Raw genomic sequence first — 22,281 nt, forward strand, 5'->3', positions numbered from 1 at the left:
AGCCAGTTGTGTCTGTTTAGATGGCCAGCCAGGGGTGGCATAATACATGCTGCAGCCCCTGGTAGGCCTTGGGTGCACTTATGCCCTGGGTACCCATGGTACATCGTACAAGGACTTATAAGAGTGATCCAGTACCAATTGGTAAATGCACCTAAAATACATGTGTGTCAATTTAGAGAGAGAACAGCGCGGCTGTGGGTCTGATTAGCAGGCCCACAGCCAGGGAAAGTCGTAAACCAGTGAATCAAAAAGCAAACATCTGGGGTGACCATAGGATTGCAGACCCTATTCTCCTACAATGATGACTTGGGCCTGGTTGCTCCTGATCTTCTTCAGAACTCTGGGCAGGGGAGGTATTGGCAAGAAGGCATACAAGAGTCCCACCTTAGGCAGAACACATCTACTATTGATAGACGACTTGTAAATTCCAACATGCAAAACTGATGATGGTGCACATCCTTGGCAGCGGCGAATAGATGGAGCCAAGTGTCTCCCACATTTGTGGAAGAGATCTTGTGGCAACTCTGGGTGGGACTGTCATGGTCCACTAGGCGGCGATAGCTGAATTTGACTATCCTAGCATTTATAGGTTCTGTCAGATGGTTCGCGACCAGGAATATTCCTTGATGGTCCAGCCATTTCCAGATAGCAAAGGGACCGTAACCCCACCGCCCTGTTTGTTGCAGTACCACATGGTGATCATGTTGTCTGCAAGCACCTATACCATGCTCTCCTTGATGGAGAGAAGGAAGGCTTACCACGTCAAGCGGATGGCCCCCCTCTCCAGAAGGTACATATGGAACCAGGACTTCGCTGAAGACCAGAGGCCTCTGATATCTTCTTCTCTCAGGTGGTCGCCGCCAACCCAGGAGTAATGCACCATTAGTTCGGAGTTGGGAAGCGAGAGAAGTCACCACTGACCCAAACACATTCCAGTGGCCACCACTGCAGGTCTTTTGTTGTCTCCTCCAAAATCTGGACTTGGTCGGAGAGATCCCCTTGATATTGGGCCCACTGATACAGATCCCACTGCAGAGCCCACATATGCCACCTGGAATGATTGACCAACAGGATGCAGGAGACCATTAATCAGAGCAGCCTCAGAATCAACCTCCTTGAACTCCAGAACAGAGGCGGAAAGATCAGAATCATAGCATGAATATCCTGCCTGGAGTTTCCTTACTGGGGGGAAAGGCATGAACTGTGTCCAGAATGAAGATCATCTGAGTAGGAGTCAGGCACACTGATAGTGTATCCTAATGACAAAAGGAGGTTCGCCGTTATCTGGGGAGAACCTCCCTCAACAACCAGTCATCAAGGTAAGTGAAGACTGAAACCCCTGACCTCCAAAGGAGTGCTGATACCATGGTAATCACTTTTGTGAAAACATGAGGGTCACAGGTGAGATCAAATGGGAGCACCACAAACTGAAAAAGCTCCTGTCCCACTGTAAACTGTAGGCGAATGGGTCTGCAGGAAGTAGGGGCCAAGCAGATCCACCATCCAGTCTTCAGGGTCAAGGGCAGACAAGACCTGGGTCAGCTTGAGCATTCTGAATTCATACTTCCGAAGGCAGATGTTAAGAAGAACATATTCACAAGCCAGGCGTTGACACAAATGGCTCAATAGGTGTCAATAGCTCATGCGATGGAATCAGCGGTATCTAGGCCACAATGAATTGTGGGTCAAGACTGATTTGCTTATGGCTGGGTTTAAACTGGAATGGCATGGGGAACAAAAAAAGATGGATTCAGGCCAAGATCTCTGTATTGGGGTGAATGTTTGACATTGTTCAGTATTTTGTCCATCAATTGTTCTTTTTGCATTTGTCACCTCCAGCGGAACGGGTATGTCGAGACATGAGCCCTATGCTTTCCATGCCACTGGAGTCAAGCTAGCCGAATTGATATGGGGCGATACCCCGAAACTGGTTATAGGATGCTTGTTTCCAGTCAAGGGAGGACCTAGTCTGGCAGTTCAGGCTGGACTGTTTCCATAGGGAGCAGGGTGAAGACTGATTTACATATGGCTGAGTTTAAACTGGAATGACATGGGGAGCAAAAAACGATGGATTTATGTCCAGATCTCTGTACTATGGTGAATTCGGTCCATCAATTTTTCTTTTTGCATGGTTTAAATGCCCTAAATACAGAGGGACTTAGGACATTCTTATTCCAGCTTCCTTTTGGTGGAGGATGGGCCAGCAGCGTACGTTTTCTGGAAGTGTAACCAGCTAATACCTTGTTTGAAACAAGGCAGCTCACTCACCTCTAAAATCAAGTGTAGTAGACATGGGGCATGTACCGTTTACGGCCGATGATCACATCGGGCATATTTTAAAAGACATCCTAGTTCTCCTTTATACAGCAATGTCAAGAAAGTGAAACTGTTGCATGATAAAATGATGTAATATGAAAGGTAGGTAGGCATGAAGTTCTTGGAGAACAACGATAACCACACTCTGGACTTGCTTAGAAGTGATGTGGTCCCCTCACCTATTTGACAATTCAGTTGATTGGTGGCTTAATGTTGAATAATACTTGCTACCGTTTCTAATGTTTGCCTTGAGTCCATTGTTTTGGACATCTTCTCTGCTCGCACTATTTCTACCTTGCAAATTATTAGCATACTAGAAACTCAATAGTAGACAAAAAATTGCTAGGGTAGATCTGAAGCCATATCATTATTATTCAATCTTTCTTTCAACCAGCGGGATCTAATCATTACATTTCTTAAAGTGTTTAACCTACTTACCTCTCAATACTGTGTGCCTTCCAAGAGTTTGGCTATTTTCTTTATGGTTATTCTTTTTCCACTTCCACTTTCCCTCCCCAAACTATCTTCTACCTCGCTTTTACCCATGACTGAGAAGTCCGCTGTATAACAACACAAACGTACAAGGACTTACCCACAGCAGCAGGTCCTCCTATGCTCTTTTATGTCGTTCATTAGAATGTACTCTCCCCCTCTTCATTGATTTCTCTTCCTCAACTAATCCCTCACGCTTACCAAAACGAACGCCCACTGGAACTCCTGAATTTGACTTTAAAGCATGTAACCTGAAGGACAGAGGATGAATCCCAGAAGGCTAACTCACTTTCTTCAGCAAATGTAGATAATGTATGTGCTATTTTATACCAAGTAACAACTCCACACACAGTGTGTGTGATGCAAATGGCTATTACTAGTATCGTCATTACAGCATGTCTTCTTTAAACTGGAGAATTTGTTCTGAAGTAAGGCATTAAAAATATGCTTAGGGAGGAACGGTGCATTTTTTTGCACAAATAAATGCATATTTATATTACAAAATAAAGTTTTCCTCCAAATAAAAACACACCTTCAAATGTGATATTCATACATATTTTAAACAGCTGAGTGATATATTTTATGAGATTAAGCATTATAGATATATGAACTTGTCTAGATTTTCAGCATCTTTTACAAATCACAGTAAGTTTTGCTGATCGAGATTTTAAAATGTGTTAAATTGTGCATCATTTCTGAACAAAATATAATGTATCTTATAAGGATTTTTTTTGTATGGTGAAAAGCCACCTAAACCTAAAATTACCCGTCCAAGTACTGCTGTAAAGAACGGTAATCCCCAACTCATGATGTTATAGTAACGTCCCCTATTATGAGGAACTGAGGAATAGATATTGATGTTTCAGATATTGCAGATTTTTTTGGTAAATGCTTCCTTAAGAACAGGAAATATTGTAAGGTAACTTACATATAATTGGAATTCATAAACAACCACATATTTCCGTACATGTGCAGGATCACAGAACACATTTTAATTACAGAAATTTTCAGTTTCATTTTTAACGATAAGCTAGAATAAATCTTGCCTGTAAAACAACATTTCTATCAATTAACCACACTAGGCGCTTGCAAGTGGTTTTTACTGACACTACACCACTGAACATTATATATTAGAATATCAAGGTCAAAATTTTGGATCAACAAGAATATCAAATGCAGAATAAAAGCTATCACTGTATAATAATGGTAATCATCTGTAAGTGTAAGTGTGAGTTTACTTTTCTTCAATCCACATTTACCTACAGCTTTACCCAAATTTCAACTCTTTTCAGAAGACTGCATTATCAATTTATTTATTTATTTATAAAGTTCTAAATAGCGCGAACTTGATCCCGAGGGATATCAGAGCGCTTTACAATTTGAGGGAAAGGAAGGTAACAGTTCAGTAAATGAGTCAGATGAAGTATAAAGCAGACAGTGAATCAGATAGGGCTCACATAACAAGGGCAGTTACACATCCTGGAATGCTTCATTCCTAGTAATTTTTGGAGAACTCTATCTCCAAGCTAAAAGCAAAGTTACACACTCTACCTGTGCCGATGAAGGTTCTAGCAGCCGTGACAACGTAGACAATATGTTGATCAGTAAAAGAGCTTCCTTGCTGTTGAAATCATCTTCTGAACTACTGAGTTGGTTCACAAGGGATCTCTAAAGGAGTAAGATTATAAATATTAGTTGCATATTAAAGTATCAGGAAACAAGGGAAGAATTTGTTAGTCTCTGGATTAACAAACACAAGAACGTTATCATGAATTTAAAAAAACATATATTTTACAAACTTCCTAAAGCAAGTGATTAGAAAGTGGAAAAAAACAATCTGTGTTGAACTTGATCAGGACGAGTTACTTCACAGAGCAAGGGAATTACACGCTCCAGGCTGCTGGGACAGCCTAGCATTCAAGCTGCCCTTTCTCTCCACTAGTTTTAGCTTCCCTATTATTCCCTGAAAAAATCTCTATTTGGAGTGCATTGCTATAGTAAAGACACCTTAGCTCAAAATGAGTGAATTAATGGCTGGTGCTGACAAAGGTGAATTCATCTACTTGTTAAGGGGTATATAAAGCTAGCAGCAATGGTAATGGATTACTGTAAGCAACAAGAGAGCATAAACAGCCAGCAAGAGAATATCAGCACAGTGTGTGGCTTGAAACACAGATTAATGAGATGAACATGATTAGTACATGATAAATTAAAAGGAAGATGCAAAGATATAGGCAGAATGGTGGAGAGAGCATTACAAAGTACTCAGTATACCATAATGCTGATAAGCTATCTCAGAGTAGAATCATTGGTAGGTGTTGAAGAAGTTCGGAAGCCTAGCACTATTAAGCATTTCTGGACTGAAGCAGAAGGCGGCTTGCTGAAATGTTCTACTCTTATCGTGCTGATAACGTACAAGGGAAAATAATTGCCTCACATTTTGTGGATGCTGCTGTTAGTTGCAACACCACATTGCTGGAGTGTAGCTTTTTTAACACCTGTACCAACCTTCCCCTGATGAATGAGAGGAAACACACTGCTACTGATACAGTCGCACCTTGTCAACCACCTATGCAGAACATTTGTAGTCTCCCCCCAAGATCTGCACCAGTTTGGATAGAATCCCCTGTTGCTGTGCCACTGGGACTTCATGTCCCACTGCAAAGCCTGCATGTGTCAGCTGGCCTGTTTCACAAGTAGAAAGCTGGAGACCATTAGACCCAGCAACCTCAGAGACAGTCTCACTGAGATCCAAGACTGAGGCTGAAGAACAAGTTACTTCGGTAACGATATATCTGTAATAGACATAAACTAGTTATAGATGCCTTACCATAGAATTATCCCTAGGCATCAGACTGGATCCGGAGAATTTTTTCTCAGCAGAACCCTGCGCGTCGGTAGGTGCCGTTGGTTGACTCCGTGGTCGGCGTCATGATTCGCCGGGATGACATTGCGGTATCTACTTAGACGCTGCCCCTGCGCGCTGACGTCAGTTCTTGTACACAACATTCCACACCAGAAGCGCAGAGCCATGCAAGACACATACCACTGGTGCACAAAACTAGGGACCTGAAAGGGAGTCCCTTACTCTAGAAGTCAGTTCGCAGAACAGGAAGGATGGGTGGGATGGTAAGGATTCTATAACTAATATATGCTCTAACAGATATTTCGGTACCGAAGGTAAGTAACTTGTTCATCTGAAAGAGCCTATTCATTATAGATTCCTTACCTTAGAATAGATACCCCAGCAATACCAACCCCGGAGGTGGGTCTGCTAACTAAGTTCACACCAGAAAGTCCTGGAGAGCTGAACGGCTAAAGAAGCCCTCTCTCTGGACTTGACTATCCAGGCTGTACAGTTTAGTGAACGTGTGTAGTGATGCCCAAGTTGCTGACTGGCAGATGTCACTGAGGGGGACTCCACGTACCAAAGCAGTAGTGGCTGCTGTCTCCCTGGTGGAATGGGTGCACAACCCTACTGGAGGTTCCTTTTTCCTGAAGGAATAAGAAATTTTAATGCATAGAATGACCCATTGAGAGATAGTTTGTTTTTGCACGACTCGACCTTTCTTGGTGCCCACATAGCCAACAAAGAGCTGATCGTCCACCCGGAATTGTTTTGGGAGATCCAAATAAAATGATAACACATGTTTTGGATCCAGACAGTAGAGTCTTTCCTCCTCATTGGAAGGATGCGGGCGGGAAGAAGGTGGGCAAAGGGATGGCCTGTCCTTTGTGGAAAGAGTTAACTACTTTTGGAAAAAAAGAAGACCTAGTTCAAAGAACAACCTTGGACAGCATGGAAAGGAGGTTTCGAAGACAGAGCCTGCAGCTCACTCACACTGCTTGCAGAGGTGATGGAAACAAGAAATGCCATCTTTAAAGTCAAGAGCCTGAGAGGATAATATGTAGTGGCTCAAAAGGAGCACCCATAAGGTAAGTGAAGACCAGATTCAAGTCCCACGGGGGCATTACGAAAGTTAAAGGAGGAAAGAGGTGAGTAATGTCCTTAAGAAATCTATTTACAATAGGGGACTTGAAAAGAGAAGGCTGATCAGGAAGGCGAAGAAAGTCTGAAATGGCCGACAGATAGCCTTTAAGGGTGCCCAGAGCAGAGCCCTGCTGGGCTAAAGAAAGTATGAACAGGAGAACTTCAGAAAGAGGAGCAGAAAGAGGATCCACAACCTTTGCTGCGCACCATGCCACAAATTTATTCCATCTACCAGCGTATACTGTTTTAGTGGAGGGACGCCTGGCTGCCAAGATGGCATTACAGACTTCGGGAGTGAGGTCGAAAGCTGTTACCGCTCAATCTCCACGCAAGGAGGTGGAGGCTGGACAGGTTCGGGTGGTGGACCCTCCCCTGCTGCTGCTACAGAAGATCCTCCCGAAGAGGCAGTCTGGTCAGAGGATCGATGGCCATGTTCAAGAGCTCGGGATACCAGACTCTTCATGCCCAGTCCGGAGCCAGGAGAATGACTTGGGCCCGGTCATGCTAGATTTTCTTCAGCACTCTGGGCAGAAGTGGCATAGGGAGAAAGGTGTATAGAAGACCACAGTGCCACTTGCGATGAAAAGCGTCATTGAGAGAGTGCCGCCGTGGAAATTCCACCGCTCAGAACTGCTGACATTGCGCGTTGTCTTCGGTGGCGATCAGATCTAACCAAGGCTCTCCCCACTGCTGAAAGAGACCTTACACCACCTCCGAGTTAACACGCCATTCGTGATCCACCATACATCAGCGGCTGAGTTCATTCACCCTGGCGTTCAGACAACCTGCCCGGGGGTTGAACCACCAGGGACATGCCCTGATATTCCAGCCACGTCCAAAAGCAAAAAGCCTCTTGACATAGGGTCCACGACCCCACCCGCCCTGTTTGTAGCAGTACCACATGGCGGTGGTGTTGCCCGTGAACACCTGCAATACACTTCCTTGACAGAAGAAAGGAATGCCTTCAGTGCCAGACGATTCGCCCGGAGCTCCAGAAAGGTGATGTGGAGCCCAGACTCTGCCAGAGGCCTCTGATCTCCACTTCTCCCATATGGCCGCCCCATCCCAGGAGAGACGCATCTTACACCACTGTGAACTCTGGTTGGTTAAGGGAAAGGGATCTGCTGTTGACCCAATCCTGGTCCGTTAGCCACCACCAAAATTGGTGTGCAGTGCCCTCCGAGATCTGGACGCAATCAGAAAGATTCCCCTTATGCTGCGCCCAATGGAACTTCAGGTCCCACTGCAGAGCCTGTATATGCCACCTGGCATTATCCACCAGCAGGAGGCGATGAGGCCCAGCAGCCTCAGGGTCATTCTCACCGAAATCCGGGGTAGAGGCTGAACCATCGGTATCATAGCCCGAATATCCCAGAGGCTAAACCCGAAACGGTGCTTTATCCAGAACTGCTCTGATGAAAAGGAGCTTCTGAGAGGGAATCGGCAGGTTGATAGTGAACCCCAGCGAGTGCAAGAGGTCCGCCGTAATATGGAGGTGGAAGACGACAGCCTGGGTCGAGCTCGCCTTCAACAGCTACCGCCATTACTTTCGTGAACACCCGAGGGGCGCTGATAAGGCCAAAGGGAAGTACAGTAAACTGAAAATGCTCTTGGCCTACTATGAACCGTAGGCAATGCCTGTGGGCTGGTAGGACAGGGATATGGAAATGAGCGTCCTGCAAGTCCAACGCAACCATCCAGTCTCCAGGGCAGAGGGCAGACAGGACCTGAGCTAATGTCAACATATTGAACTTCTCCTTCCGGAGGAAGCGGTTGACATCCCTGAGATCCAAGATAGGACGCAGGCCTAAGTCCTTCTTGGGTACTAGGAAATAGTGGGAATAACAAATACGACCTATTTCTGGCACAGGTAGTCGCTTGATAGCTCCCTTGGCCAAGAGAGCTGTAACTTCCTGACAGAGAAGGGCCAAGTGATTTTTTGACATGCGATTAAGTGTTGGGGGCATGGAGGGAGGGGTAGTCTGGGAGGGAGTAGCCCCTTTGGACTATCTGCAAAACCCACCTGTTAGACGTGATGTTATGCCAGCGGGGGAGTTGATGGCAGATCCTGCTGCCCACTGGCAACTAGTGGCCCTGAAAGGTCGGACTAAGAAGGTTTGGAGGCAGCTGCGGGGGGGAGCATTGGTGGACTGACCCGCCCTCTGCTCCTGGACCACAGACCAACAAAGATGGGTCCCACGTCCCCGGCCGCGGAGAGGCTGGGTGGCTTTTGCGGCCCTGTGTGCAACGTGGTGGGGCACCCCTGATGAGGAGGAAGCACACACCACAACCATTTTCGGAGACAGATGGGCTGAAAAAAAACTCGGATTGCCTGTGGCAAGGCAATGGTGTCTGGCCACTTGACAATAAAACAACAGGACGAAAAATATTTTTTCCCAAGTTGCCAAAACAGGGTGCATGAGGGCCTTAGTAAACACTAGCCAAGGTTCTGCACCCAAAGTGGGTTCAAGAATTCAGGTAAACACATTTGACTTTGTCTCTTCAACAGTAAGCAGGAATTCCAGCATCTCAGGCACTTTCTTATGAATAGACCTTAATGAGACCATCTTCTCGGTACACGGGTCAGAAGGTCAACCAGAATCAATATCAGATAAAAAGCCTAAGCCACTGGCGTTTTGCAAGTCCAATTAAGGACAATCATCAGTGCAATGTGGACACAACAAATTATCAGCCTCATTTATCACACTCAACTGGTGAACCAAGAACGACATCTGAAAAGCATCTGCGTTGAAATAAATAAGGTTTCTAGTCTCATCAGCTTCTAAGTTCTGTGTAGGTGCTCAGTGACAAAGGCATTGTTAAAAGATACCTGAACCTGTTCTCTAGCCTTGGAAAGATCTGCTCTGTGGCCAGAAGATGTTTTAGGTTGTGAGCCAGTGGGGGCACGGGTGCAGTGTCAGAGGTACTGAAATCGGCATGTCATTTGGACAAAAACAGCACCTGAAGTGGTGGATCAGCACTGGTGTTACTGGAGAGTACATGCTCAAAGGTTCCAAAGTCACATGGGTGTCAGTGGCACATAAGATGATGAGGAAACGGACTAAAAATGCAAGTCTGGCTGCTGCGTGGGCAGCTACCTGTGCCAGATCTGGGGGAAAAACAGGAACTCTGGACATTTCTTTTCAAGAACCTGCACTGAAGACAACCATGGCCTTCTGTTTCCTTCGTGCACACAATGGCTTGAAGCCTAAATATCTTAAGAAAATTTGTGAGTGACCTCTATATCGGCATCTTAAGAGTGCAGTAAAAAAAGAAATGATGAGGTTATGGAGGTGGCAACTTATGTCACCCAAAACGCAAGCAAGCATCATGACGGGAGAATGGAGTGGAAACAAGCTGAGTCATCTGCTGCAGCTGGGGAGCTTTGGAACATGTTCTGCATCCAGTCTGAGACTTGGAGATGATTCAAGAGCACATACTTTGTGGGAAGATGTCTATGTCCGAATTCCTTTTCAGTATATAAGCAACTTTCTATGTACAAAAGTATGGGTGCTTTCAACACACATCTATACTCATTTGCATTTACAGTCAATGACAACATGGAAAGTGCTAATGACCTGCGAGTGTGAGCTCTAAGATGATCAGATTTTAGAGGCACCTTGTAGGAGGATATAACAATCTGCTATCTCTTACATAAATGCTAGTCAAAAAATTATAATATATTAGTTTTAATGGTTTTCTCGATTTGTACTCATACATAAACTCGTTTCTAGAACCAAACCGTATCCAATTAGTTATTCAGAGAAGACATATATTTATTATTAGACTCCTAAATTGACATCCAGGGTCAAAATTATTTTTATTCTGGTATTTACCTGAAACTGTCTGACTTGGAAAGCTGCTTTCTCTGTGACGTTTATATTTTGCTCCTCTTCCTCGCCTTCGTTACCTGCAACATTTAAAAGCAGCAGAAACAGAAATCCGCCAGATAAGTCAAACCTGCAACATTTAAAAGCAGCAGAAACAGAAATCCGCCAGATAAGTTAAACCGAAGAGTTTTCTATGCTCACTGTGAACATCACAAATAGAATCATCCACCTTTGGTTGCTAGTGATTCGGCCTTTCTCCTTTGTCTGTCACGGTACACAGACATAATATCGACTCCAAAATATCGTTTGGACATAATATCGACTCCAAAATATCGTTTGGAGAAAATATCGACAGGACAGAATATCGACAGCCAAAATATCGTTTTTAAGGTAAGTGAAGTAATATCGTTTTTAAGGTAAGTGAAGTAATATCGTTTTTATTTTTAGGGTTCAGGGTCAGTTTTGGGTTTTTGGGTAAAGGGGTATTTTTAGGGTTCAGGGTCAGTTTTGGGTTTTTGGGTAAAGGGGTATTTTTAGGGTTCAGGGTCAGTTTTGGGTTTTTGGGTAAAGGGGTATTTTTAGCGTTCAGGGTCAGTTTTGGGTTTTTGGGTAAAGGGGTATTTTTAGGGTTCAGGGTCAGTTTTCAGTTTTTGGGCAAAGGGGTATTTTTAGGGTTCAGGGTCAGTTTTCAGTTTTTGGGTAAAGGGGTATTTTTAGGGTTCAGGGTCAGTTTTCAGTTTTTGGGTAAAGGGGTAGTTTTAGGGTTCAGGGTCAGTTTTCAGTTTTTGAGTGAAGGGGTATTTTTAGGGTTCAGGGTCAGTTTTGGGGTATTATTTTATTATATTTTATTACTATATATATATGTTTAATAAATATGAAATAAAAAAATATTTATTTAACTTTCATTAATTATTTAATTATTATAAGTTAATTTAAGTAATTTTAAGTATATTTTAGTAATTAATTATTAATATTAATTTAATTTAACACTGTTTTTAGTAAATACGATATTTTTTACAACTATATTTTTGTAAACGATATTTTTAACTCGATATTTTTGTACTTACCTGTTTGTAGATAGAAACTTGATATTTTGACTGTCGATATTTTCTCAACGATATTTTTGATGGTCGATATTCTGTCCGTCGATATTCTTTCAGTGATCCGTCTGTCACTCATTCCCATTCTCTCACTTAGTCAACATCCAACAGTTTCCTTTGTCTTAAGAGTTTTTAATGTCCTTTGTGTTATCTAATTTGGGCCATTTCGAGCTCACTTAAAATGAAAACTCAACGTTGCACAGGATCAAACCCTTCCACACTAATTTTGCCCCTCCTGGTTTTATCAAGGTCACAGGCATCTCTCCATTTGACTCAACAGACACTTACAACCGCTTGGCCAATCCTCCTCTCTGCTAGCCAGTGGCTCTCAGCAAGTATAAATGTTCTGCTGTTATGGTGTACACTAATATAGCCTGTAAGTCAATAGCGGACTCCACTGACCTTAACTTACTTTTCTCGCAGAGACTAATCGCCTCTTTAAACAAGCATTTGCAATGCAATAGGTCTCGCATTAGGAAAGTGTAAGCTATTGGTATTGTAAATGACACATTTTTTTTAATATGTGTTGGCTTTGAAAATATATCAATTAATAGCATTGTTATTCACAAAGCCAGTAGTTTACACTTTCCTAATGTGAGTCCTATATGCTATGGCAATGCTTGTTGGTAGCAAGTAAGGACTGTGCTGTTGTGGTGCTGAGTGATGATGTGGTTGGGCTGAGTGATGTGGTGGTGCCCCCGAATGATGCGGTGGTGCCCCCGAGTGATGTGGTGGTGCCCATGAGTGATGTGGTGGTGCCCATGAGTGATGTGGTGGTGCCCTGAGTGATGTGGTGGTGCCCCTGAGTGATGTGGTGGTGCCCCTGAGTGATGTGGTGGTGTCCCCGAGTGATGTGGTGGTGTCCCCGAGTGATGTGGTGGTGTCCCCGAATGATGTGGCGGTGTCCCCGAATGATGTGGCGGTGTCCGCGAGTGATGTGGCGGTGTCCGCGAGTGATGTGGTGGTGCCCCTGAGTGATGGAGGGTGGAGTTGAAGGGTGGAGTTGGAGGGTGGATTTGGAGTTGGAGGGTGGAGTTGGAGGGTGGAGTTGCAGTTGGAGGGAGGAGTTGGAGGGGGCAGTTGGAGGGGGCAGTTGGAGTTGGTGGGTGGAGTTGCAGTTGGAGGGTAGAGTTGGAGGGTGGAGTCAGAGGGTGGAGTCAGAGGGTGGAGTCGGAGGGGGCAGTTGACGGGGCAGTTGGAGGGGGCAGTTGGAGGGGGCGGGTGGAGTTGGTGGGTGGAGTTGCAGTTGGAGGGTGGAGTTGGAGGGTGGAGTTGGAGTTGGAGGGTGGAGTTGGAGGGTGGAGTTGGAGGGTGGAGTTGGAGGGTGGAGTTGGAGGGTGGAGGGTGGGGTTGCAGTTGGAGGGTGGAGTTGGAGGGTAGAGGGTGGTGTTGGAGGGGGAGGTGGAGGGTGGAGTTGGAGGGTGGGGGTGGAGGTGGAGGGTGGAGTTGGAGGGTGGAGTTGGAGGGTGGAGTTGGAGGGTGGAGTTGGAGGGTGGTGTTAGAGGGTGGTGTTAGAGGGTGGTGTTAGAGGGTGGTGTTAGAGGGTGGTGTTAGAGGGTGGTGTTAGAGGGTGGTGTTAGAGGGTGGTGTTAGAGGGTGGTGTTAGAGGGTGGTGTTGGAGTTGGAGTTGGTGGGTGGAGGGGGAGTTGGAGGGGGCGTTGGAGGGAGGAGTTGGAGGGGGGAGTTGGAGGGGGGAGTTGGAGGGGGGAGTTGGAGGGGGGAGTTGGAGGGGGGAGTTGCAGTTGGAGGGAGGAGTTGCAGTTGGAGGGAGGAGTTGCAGTTGGAGGGCGGAGTTGGAGGGAGGAGTTGGAGTTGGAGGTAGAGTTGGAGGGTAGAGTTGGAGGGTGGAGTTGGAGGGTGGAGTTGGAGGGTGGTGTTAGAGGGTGGAGTTGGAGGGTGGTGTTGGAGGGGGAGTTGGTGGGTGGAGTTGCAGTTGGAGGGGGCAGTTGGAGGGTGGAGTTGGCGGGGGCAGTTGGAGGGGGCAGTTGGAGGGGGCGGGTGGAGGGTGGAGTGGGTGGACTTGGAGGGTGGACTTGGAGGGTGGACTTGGAGGGTGGAGTTGGAGGGTGGAGTTGGAGGGTGGAGTTGGAGGGTGGGGGTGGAGGGTGGAGTTGCAGTTGGAGGGTGGAGTTGGAGGGTGGAGTTGGAGGGTGGAGTTGGAGGGTGGAGTTGGAGGTTGGAGGGTGGAGCTGGAGGGTGGAGGTGGAGGGTGGAGTTGCAGGTGGAGGGTGGAGTTGGAGGGTGGACTTGGTGGGTGGAGTTGGAGCGTGGACTTGGAGGGTGGACTTGGAGGGTAGATTTGGAGGGTGGACTTGGAGGGTGGAGTTGGTGGGTGGAGTTGGTGGGTGGAGTTGGTGGGTGGAGTTGGTGGGTGGAGTTGGAGGGTGGAGTTGGAGTGTGGGGTTGGAGGGTGGAGTTGGAGGGTGGAGTTGGAGGGTGGAGTTGGAGGGTGGAGTTGGAGTTGGAGGGTGGAGTTGGAGGGTGGAGTTGGAGGGTGGAGTTGGAGGGTGGAGTTGGAGTGTGGAGTTGGAGGGTGGAGTTGGAGGGTGGAGTTGGAGTTGGAGGGTGGAGTTGGAGTTGGAGGGTGGAGTTGGAGGGTGGAGTTGGAGGGTGGAGTTGGAGGGTGGAGTTGGAGGGTGGAGTTGGAGGGGTAGTTGGAGGGGTAGTTGGAGTGTGGAGTTTGAGTTGGAGGGTGGAGCTGGAGGGTGGAGCTGGAGGGTAGAGGGTGGAGTTGGAGGGTGAGGGTGGAGGGTGGAGTTGGAGGGTGGAGTTGGAGGGTGGAGTTGGAGGGTGGAGGGTGGAGTTGGAGTGAGTGGGGGTGGGTTGTAGCCTAATGCAGCCCATGGTGATCCGGAGAAATGACACAGGATAGGGAAGAGAGGGCAGGCAGGGCCTGAGTCCCTGTTGCGGACAACCAGCTTTGGGGTCAGAGCGGAGATGAGAAGGGCAGCCAGGCATGAGAGTTGTAAAAAAAATAATAATTGCGTGGGACCATGTTTAATAAAGAAAACAGGGCATGCGCCTCCTGCTGTGGGCTGACATGGCAGTGTGCAGCGGCAAAAAGCATCAATTAAAACAACAAGATTAAGTAAAGCATGTAAGCAGGAACAACATGGTTACTTTAACACACTGGCAGCTAGCAATATTACAATGAATGACAAACTGGTGGTGGAGGGAGGGCACCCCAGGGGAAGATAGATGGTGAAGGATAAACTAGAAAGGGGGTTGGGGACAAGGTGGAAGGGAAGGCAGCGCAGTTTTAGAACGTGATGTAAGCGGCGCGTGTCCTGAAAAAGACAGATCAGAGACCAAAATGCGGAACACGCCCACAATATGAAATAAGCTCTCGGCATTGCTGTGGCGGGAGGGGGTGCGGGGGAGCGGCAGCCTTTGAAGTCTGATGCCAAGGCACAGACAAAAGGTGGTGCGCGATGTGTACGGGGAAGCGGCAGCCTTTGACGTCTGATGCGAGGCACAGACAAATGGTGGTGTGTGATTTAACTGGCGTGCACGTGCCTATCTCACATGAACTGTATGGGATCTGCAGCCGTTTCGGTAGACTTTTCTTTTCCATTTACTATTATTCCCGCCAGCAGTGCGCAAGCGCATTGGCAGGCGAGACCTAAAAACGGGGACCCTCCTAACTCCTTTCCTAAAGGAAGGCCAAAATACAGATACATTGGAGATCCCCTACCTCAAGGAGAGAATGCTTTGTATAAGTCAATCTGAATGGCTCCTGTACTTCTTGCACGTACACAGCCCATACAAAGATACATCAGACACTATAAAACATGACTTTTTGTGATAAATTTCACTCTGAGTTGGTAGATCAATCCGCCCCTAATTTGACACGTACATCTCTTGACATTTTATCTCTTCATTTAGACTTAGCACTAGACTTGAGCTAAGGACCTCACTCTTCTGGAGCAGATCAATTTGACCATTACCTTGTTTTTTTACCATCTGCATTTATTTTGGACGGTACCTTTTTTTTTCTGGTGGAGCTGCAAGTGTCTCTATCTGGAAACTGCATTAGGTCACAGTTGGATAATGAGAACACTTATCAAGGTGTGAACTGCAGCACATCCAGAACCTCACTATTCTTTTAGTTCAGAAGTATCAACATGTTACCTCTCAATTCCCCAGCATATACTACCTAAAGTGTTGCATCTTGTGCATAATTCTTTTTATGGTACAGTGAGGAAGATGAGCATGTTGCATACAATCATATCACATCTGGGGTGTGACACTCATGCACTCTGACAGGTCTCTTGATCAGGTGTGGTGCGGAGGCATTCCCTACACTTTGGCCTCTTCCACTCTATGTCAGATCTCCAATCAACAAGCATATCAAAAAAGACATTAAAGAAGCAACTATTTAGCCCTCTATCCCTCCCTCATTGTGTAATCTTATCGGGTTGGTCAAGAAGCCTTTGTGCTATCACACACTTACAAGTACCTTATCAATCCACATTATAGAAAGAAGGGAATAAGAACGTAAGCAGTTAATTAATCTTACTGTCACTGGATTTGTGGTGCACACCACTGGTGGCTATATAATCCTCCTGCAGATTCCTCACCTTATGAATATACTCCTAGCACAAGCCTGGATCAGAAAAACAATTCTCCAGCAACAGCTACCCAAAGTCATCAGGTGGCGCGAATATGGCTTCAGTTGCAAATCCAACCACCTTGGTTTCTGAAGATTCAGAGTATTAAGGGCATACCCACTCTGCTGGCATCAGTTCCATGTGCTTTTTTTGCAACTCATAGAGATGTGAAAGAGAAACAGAGAACATCGATTACAGCGATAATACAGCACAACGGTTTTACGTATTTTGGGACCGTATTAAACATGGAACTAACTGACAAGGGAGTAGAGATGGTGGTGAGGAATCTGTGGGAAGATTATTTACCATCAGAACTATTGTTACCAGATTTAAGTAAACTGTTCTTCTGATGGCTACATCTTCCTGCAGATTCATTACATTACAAGCAAGTCCCAAAGCAATACACTCCAGGCGGTGGAAAAGACTTGTGCTGGTTAACAAAGGATGTCATGCACCACAGACCTAGCAAAGCATCTGTCCCTCCATGCTTGTGCAGGGAGGCAGTAAGGTTTAGCAAATGCATGCAAGAATTGCCATATCTCCACTCAGCAGATGTCTGCTATGGAACTCCTATGGTTAGTGCTATGGAAGCGACCAATGGTCTAGTACAGTGGGCATACATACCCTTTGGAGAGTTTTTCTTGACCAGGGTGCAGTAGGTCTTGATACAAAGGTCGTGATATTCAAAAATTAAATGGGGTATTTGGTAAATGCCCTGTGCTTTATGGGACAAATACCTGATCACCCACTCAGTCCTGTCAAGGACACCCAATATGATAACGCAAAACTATTACTTACTTAGTAGTTTTGCAACTTGAAGAATGTTTTAGATTCACAAGCTCTGCGTCATTACCCCATCTAGTGGTATGGTTCGGAATGGTCTCTTGCCTTATTTTTTCTATTTGGGCAGCATCAACTATTTGGTGTCCTGGTCATCTCCTTGTGATGCCAGACATACACCCTGGAAGCTCCTCTGCAAGGTTGCTATCTTCAGATCCCCCCCCAAGGCGACCCTTGTCCTTATTGTGGCTTGCTATTTCCATTTACATGTTCTTTACAAATCACAAAGAGCCTGTGCCAGCCCAGTGAAGAGGCATACTGGACCACAGCGGCCTGCAAAATGCTGTGTGACTCATGGAAAAACATACCAACAGTTTGGAGGGACACAATCTAGTCCAGATCTGGAGAGACTGGCACAAAGATCTCCACGGGTCCCCTGATGCTGGAGTCATTGCTTTCATAGGCACCTTTGACGGGCTCTCATCTGCCACCCCGTGTGAGGCACCAACAACATGTGCAAGGCCATCAGTCCCAGCAAGTGTAAGAAGATCTGCGCACCAGTAGGTCGTGTCATGCGCACATGCTGGGCACATCAGAATCTTCTTCTGAATATCAGCAATCGTCCGAGGAGGAAAAGCTTTCACAAGTATTGTTTACAGAACAGTACCTATGAAAGGCTTCTTCTACATGGGAGTAAGGTGAGATTGTGGGGCATTCATCATAACGTCCAAGATACTAGATGTCAACAAAGGTCTCTATTTCAGCTCGCAGTCACTGTGGCAAGCACTGCCTGGTAGGCCATGTGGGAAGATACATCATCAAGGAGGCTGCTGCTGGTGGTGGTGCTATTGCCACAGTGTTCTTTGTTTTACACTAGGCAAAGATGAACAGCATCCAAATGACTAGGCAAAGATACCTGCTATTTGAATGACTAGGCATGGATGTCCGCCATCCTAATGGCCAGTCAAAGATGGCCACCATTTGAAAGACTAGTCAAAGATGGGAACCCTCATCGAACTCTTGTGATGTTTCGCAAGCTCTTGGCAGCCATCTTGGGAGAATCCACTTTAAATACAATGAACACTTGTCAAAAACTGTGTGTTATTGACAGAGCTTTCGTGGACGATGACAAAGTGTGTGAATCCACATAGAGTGGAGAGTCTTGCTGGAGAGGGCACACTCCCAATGGAGAATCAGGACATCAATCAGCTGAGCAATTACACCGCCTATTAAGAACTTTGCTCTACGCTGCTAAGATCGAATCTCTCACTCTGCTGTCAGGACATTATCACTCCCCTTCAAGAGAGCTGGCATTGGGATACTTGGTTATTTTGGAAAAAGGATTTGTTCGGTTTAAAAGGGATGAAGTAAACCCGGGACTTGAGAACTGAGAGTTCGTATATACTGGACGCTATTACTCCCTTTTCAGAAACGTGGAACTTTATTATCCAGGCAGAGAATATCTTGTGTGATGTAACAAAAGTAGAGTGATTAATTTTCAAATTTCCATCCTGTTTGATATATTTTGGTATTAGTCAATAGTCTTGTTGAGCAATGAGAGTGGTGTGTAATACTATCATTGCTAAATGTTCATGGCAATGGTCAATAGATCATGTTAATAGCAGTACCATAGATGTGTTCTGCTGGCAGTGTTTCAGAAAGAGTCCAGTATTGTAGTGTTGAAGTCTTGTGTGTAGCTCTTTTCTTGCCAACCTCCAGCCCAGCAGTACCTTTCCTAATTTCCCTTCCCCTTGTCTAACCACTCTGATACTCTACGGAAATCCCAACCAGAGTCAGAGCTGCTAGAAGGTGGGCTTTGGAAGGTACTGGTCCAGAGGATCTCTCGACCTGACACTAGATATTTGTTATTCATTTAGTTAAGGGTATTTAAATGCAGCCCAACTATCACTCCAAAGGAGTCTCTTGAAGCTGGAACCTACATCTAAAATCAGAGAGCGAAAGCAGCCCTTGGACTGTCAGGGTTTATGGCTTTCCTAATCTTCAATAAATAAGAAACTGTGAACCCCAGGATGAATCGAATCCTGGAAGACAGATCCTTGGACTCTTAAGGATCTCCCACCTCATCTGCCATACTTGGACCGGGGCACCATGAAGTTAGTGTTTATGCAAAATCGTTGGCATATAGTAGGAATATATTTTTTGACTTAGAACAAATTCTTGTACATACCTTGTGGATACTTTCACCAAGAACTTGGCCATAAAAAGGAGACTTTCAATTGGCCTGAAATTTGCCAGTTTATCTGGTTTCAAATATGTTATATTTTTCAGTATGGGACAGTGGAAAGTCTTTTTGTGGATGGCCAGGGCAGACTCTTCAAAAAAATGAGGAGTTTATGGTGGAGGTTACTAAAGGGGTAATGACATTCTGGGCTGATTTTAGCAGAGTCAAACAGCTATGTCTAGAGGAGATCCGGGCAGTTTGCTTCACCAAATAGGTTTCAAACCTTCATCAATAGTGTTGTATTATTTCTATTGTCTTGAATCTAATTCTGAAACTCTAAGTCCTTTGAATCTGGCTGGTAATTTGTGAGATTTCCTTTTGTATTTCATTGTTAAAAGTTAGGAGTATTGGAGGAGCTACGCTAGCAACCAAGATGGCCGCGTAAGCTCCCGGCTCCGCCGACCTCCGCCGGTTGCTCATTAATCCTGACTCTCATCCTGCATTCCCACCGGACTCCCATGCAGCTGAAGTGCGCCTGACTCCAAAGGTGCGGTCCCGGACTTTCTAGCTGCTCAAATGACGAAGATACGCTGTGCGCCATTCTCGGCCTAACCCGGAGTTGAAGCCAGGGCCTCGAGTTCCAACCCAGCCGGGTTGGAGTTGAACAACATCGGCTGCGGGACGTGGGTGGCTTCCGGTCTCCCGAAGTGGCGTTTTTCTTGTCCGGTTTGGATGGTGGTTCGGTGGCAGCTTTATCTCGCAACTGCGGCGGCTTAGCATATCGACTGCTTTGGTCGGGGATCCGCCGCCCGTAGGCCCCGTTGAGCTCCCGGGGTCGAAGGGCTTGGTTCCCCGCTGGCGGCGACGGTGTTGAGATCGTGCTTTTGGAGGTGCCCACAGTTGTCATCTACATAGCCTTTGCCTGGTGCCCCGGAGTAGTCGACCTCTGGGGTTCAGAGACCTGCCCGGTCGCTCAGTGAAGGGCGATGGAACGGGCTGAATGTACACCGTCGCTACATACTGTCATGGCCGCCACTGAGGAGCTCCACGTACGGGTCACCGCCATTGTCCAGAGGATGATTGTAACGGCTGATATCATCTGCCGGAGGCCGGACTCAGACCCTTTGTTGGTTGTTGATCAAGATCCTTTCCCCGCGAGACAAGTTCCGATTGCTACCGAGGACCCTGTGTGTAAGCCAGACTTTGTAATTCTTTGTGAACCCCAGATGACACCGAGCGAGCCCGAAACTATCGGATGTGTGTTTTGCCCTACGTCGATATCGCCTGGAATTGATGTGACTAGTCCGATATTTCATCGTGAGTTTTCCAAGGACAGTTGGATTAATAACCTGCCCCTTTTCTCTCAAATGGACCCAAAACGCTTGGCTGATTTATTGCTGGTGGGCAGTGAACTTTGTTTGACTCTTGGACTTTGTAAACGTTTATCCTGTTATCACTCCTTCCGTGTCGATTTGGGAACTTTCCTATTTCTTGATCTTCCTGTTGTGATGGCGGTTCAAATGGACTGGGCTTGCATGAAGAATCGTAGTGGCCAGGGTTGACTTTTACCGTATGGGTTTGAAAAATGGCTTCATTTGACACGGGACTGTACCTCATGATTGCGCGGGAGGGGGGTGTTTTTTATACGCTTCCCCCCCTGTTGGAATTTACTTGTTGCGTTTTCTTATCCTGAGATTTATGGGGTGGGTTGCTGCCGGCGGGGGGCAAGGGGACCGGGGCCCTGTTTGTTATTTCCTCCTCCACTTTCTTCTTTCCTTCTTTTAGGACCAGTTCCGGGGCGACAGGCACGCTGCTAGTGGGGATGGGCCGTAGCCATTGCAGAGGTGTAGGGTGGGGGGAATGGGGAGGGGTTTATTATTTTATATTAGTTTAGTTCTATGGCCTTTTTTTTCTTCTTCCTTTCTTCTTTCACAAGAGACGGGTCGATTATCCTGTATCGATTTTCTTATTTGTCGGGTGTCTAACGTGGTCTTTCATATCCTGTATCGTGGGTGGGCTACCTTTGCGGACTACTGTTTTGTTGGATTGCTGTTAGTATTTCCCCTTTAACTATGTATCGTTGTCACAATTGCATCCGTCGGTAACATTGCTTTTAACGCATTGATTATTTGCCCACCTTTCGATGTATTGTTTTAGTTGTGTGACACCCGATTTCTGTATATTCTCTTGTTTCTCTTCAATAAAAAACTTTAAAAAATAAATAAATAAAGTTAGGAGTATTATTTTCTTAAGAAACGCTTCTTCAAACTCTTCCACAGAAAAGGTGTTCCAATTTCATCTGTGTAGGCTGACAAAATAGCAATATGCATGTCCATACCTACCCCCTTGATTTGGAAAGTACCCAGATGGTGTTTGAATTAAGGCAGTAAAAGGGAGGCTAGGAAAACAATGTAGTTAATGGTGGGCAAGAAGAGCTGTATTTTACTCGCTTAATGTCCACAGGGGTGCGGCCGAATCTGACGCGTGCGCAGATCGGGCAGCCCCCGGCCGTCCTCCGCACATGCCCACTGTGACGTCGGACGGCCAGGGGCCGCGACGCATGGAAAAGGTTAAGGCAGTTATACGGTTAAGTTAATTTATTATTTGAGTTAAACTAAGACAGGACTGGAAATCTAGCATCTTTTTATCAGGGCATTTATGGGATGGAGAATATTCTACGGAGAAATTGCTGTCACTTATCACTAAAATCTATGAGCATGGATTTCAAATTCCTCTAGCCATGAAAAGTAACCGAGGCTGGCTTGAGGAGAGCAATACAAAATAATAGAGCCTAGGAAATGTCCTGGGGCAGTTTCAACTCCTGGGAGAAAAGATTTCATTCAATCAAAAAGGGATACGAGGGAAAAAAAGGCTATTCTAGGGCAGTCCCCCACTCAACGAATCTCAAACAAGAAGCCCTATTCAGCCTGCATGTTGTGGATCTCAGACTCCGTAACTTAAGGGGCCAAACCTCCTATTG

General features: G+C 46.1%; 1 protein-coding gene across 1 annotated transcript in view; it reads right to left on the reverse strand.

Annotated features, from left to right (window-relative positions):
* The window catches only part of FANCI (FA complementation group I), a 765,095-nt gene that overhangs the window by 282,002 nt on the left and 460,812 nt on the right, over positions 1-22,281 (reverse strand). Inside the window, exons 26-27 of the mRNA XM_078683200.1 lie at positions 10,636-10,709; positions 4,360-4,476 (exon numbers count right to left, since the gene is read on the reverse strand). Coding sequence (XP_078539326.1) covers positions 4,360-4,476; positions 10,636-10,709 — 191 coding nt within the window. The remainder of the gene's footprint in view (positions 1-4,359; positions 4,477-10,635; positions 10,710-22,281) is intronic.

This window comes from Lissotriton helveticus, chromosome 3_1 (assembly GCF_964261635.1).
Source record: "Lissotriton helveticus chromosome 3_1, aLisHel1.1, whole genome shotgun sequence".
Lineage (NCBI taxonomy): Eukaryota > Metazoa > Chordata > Amphibia > Caudata > Salamandridae > Lissotriton > Lissotriton helveticus.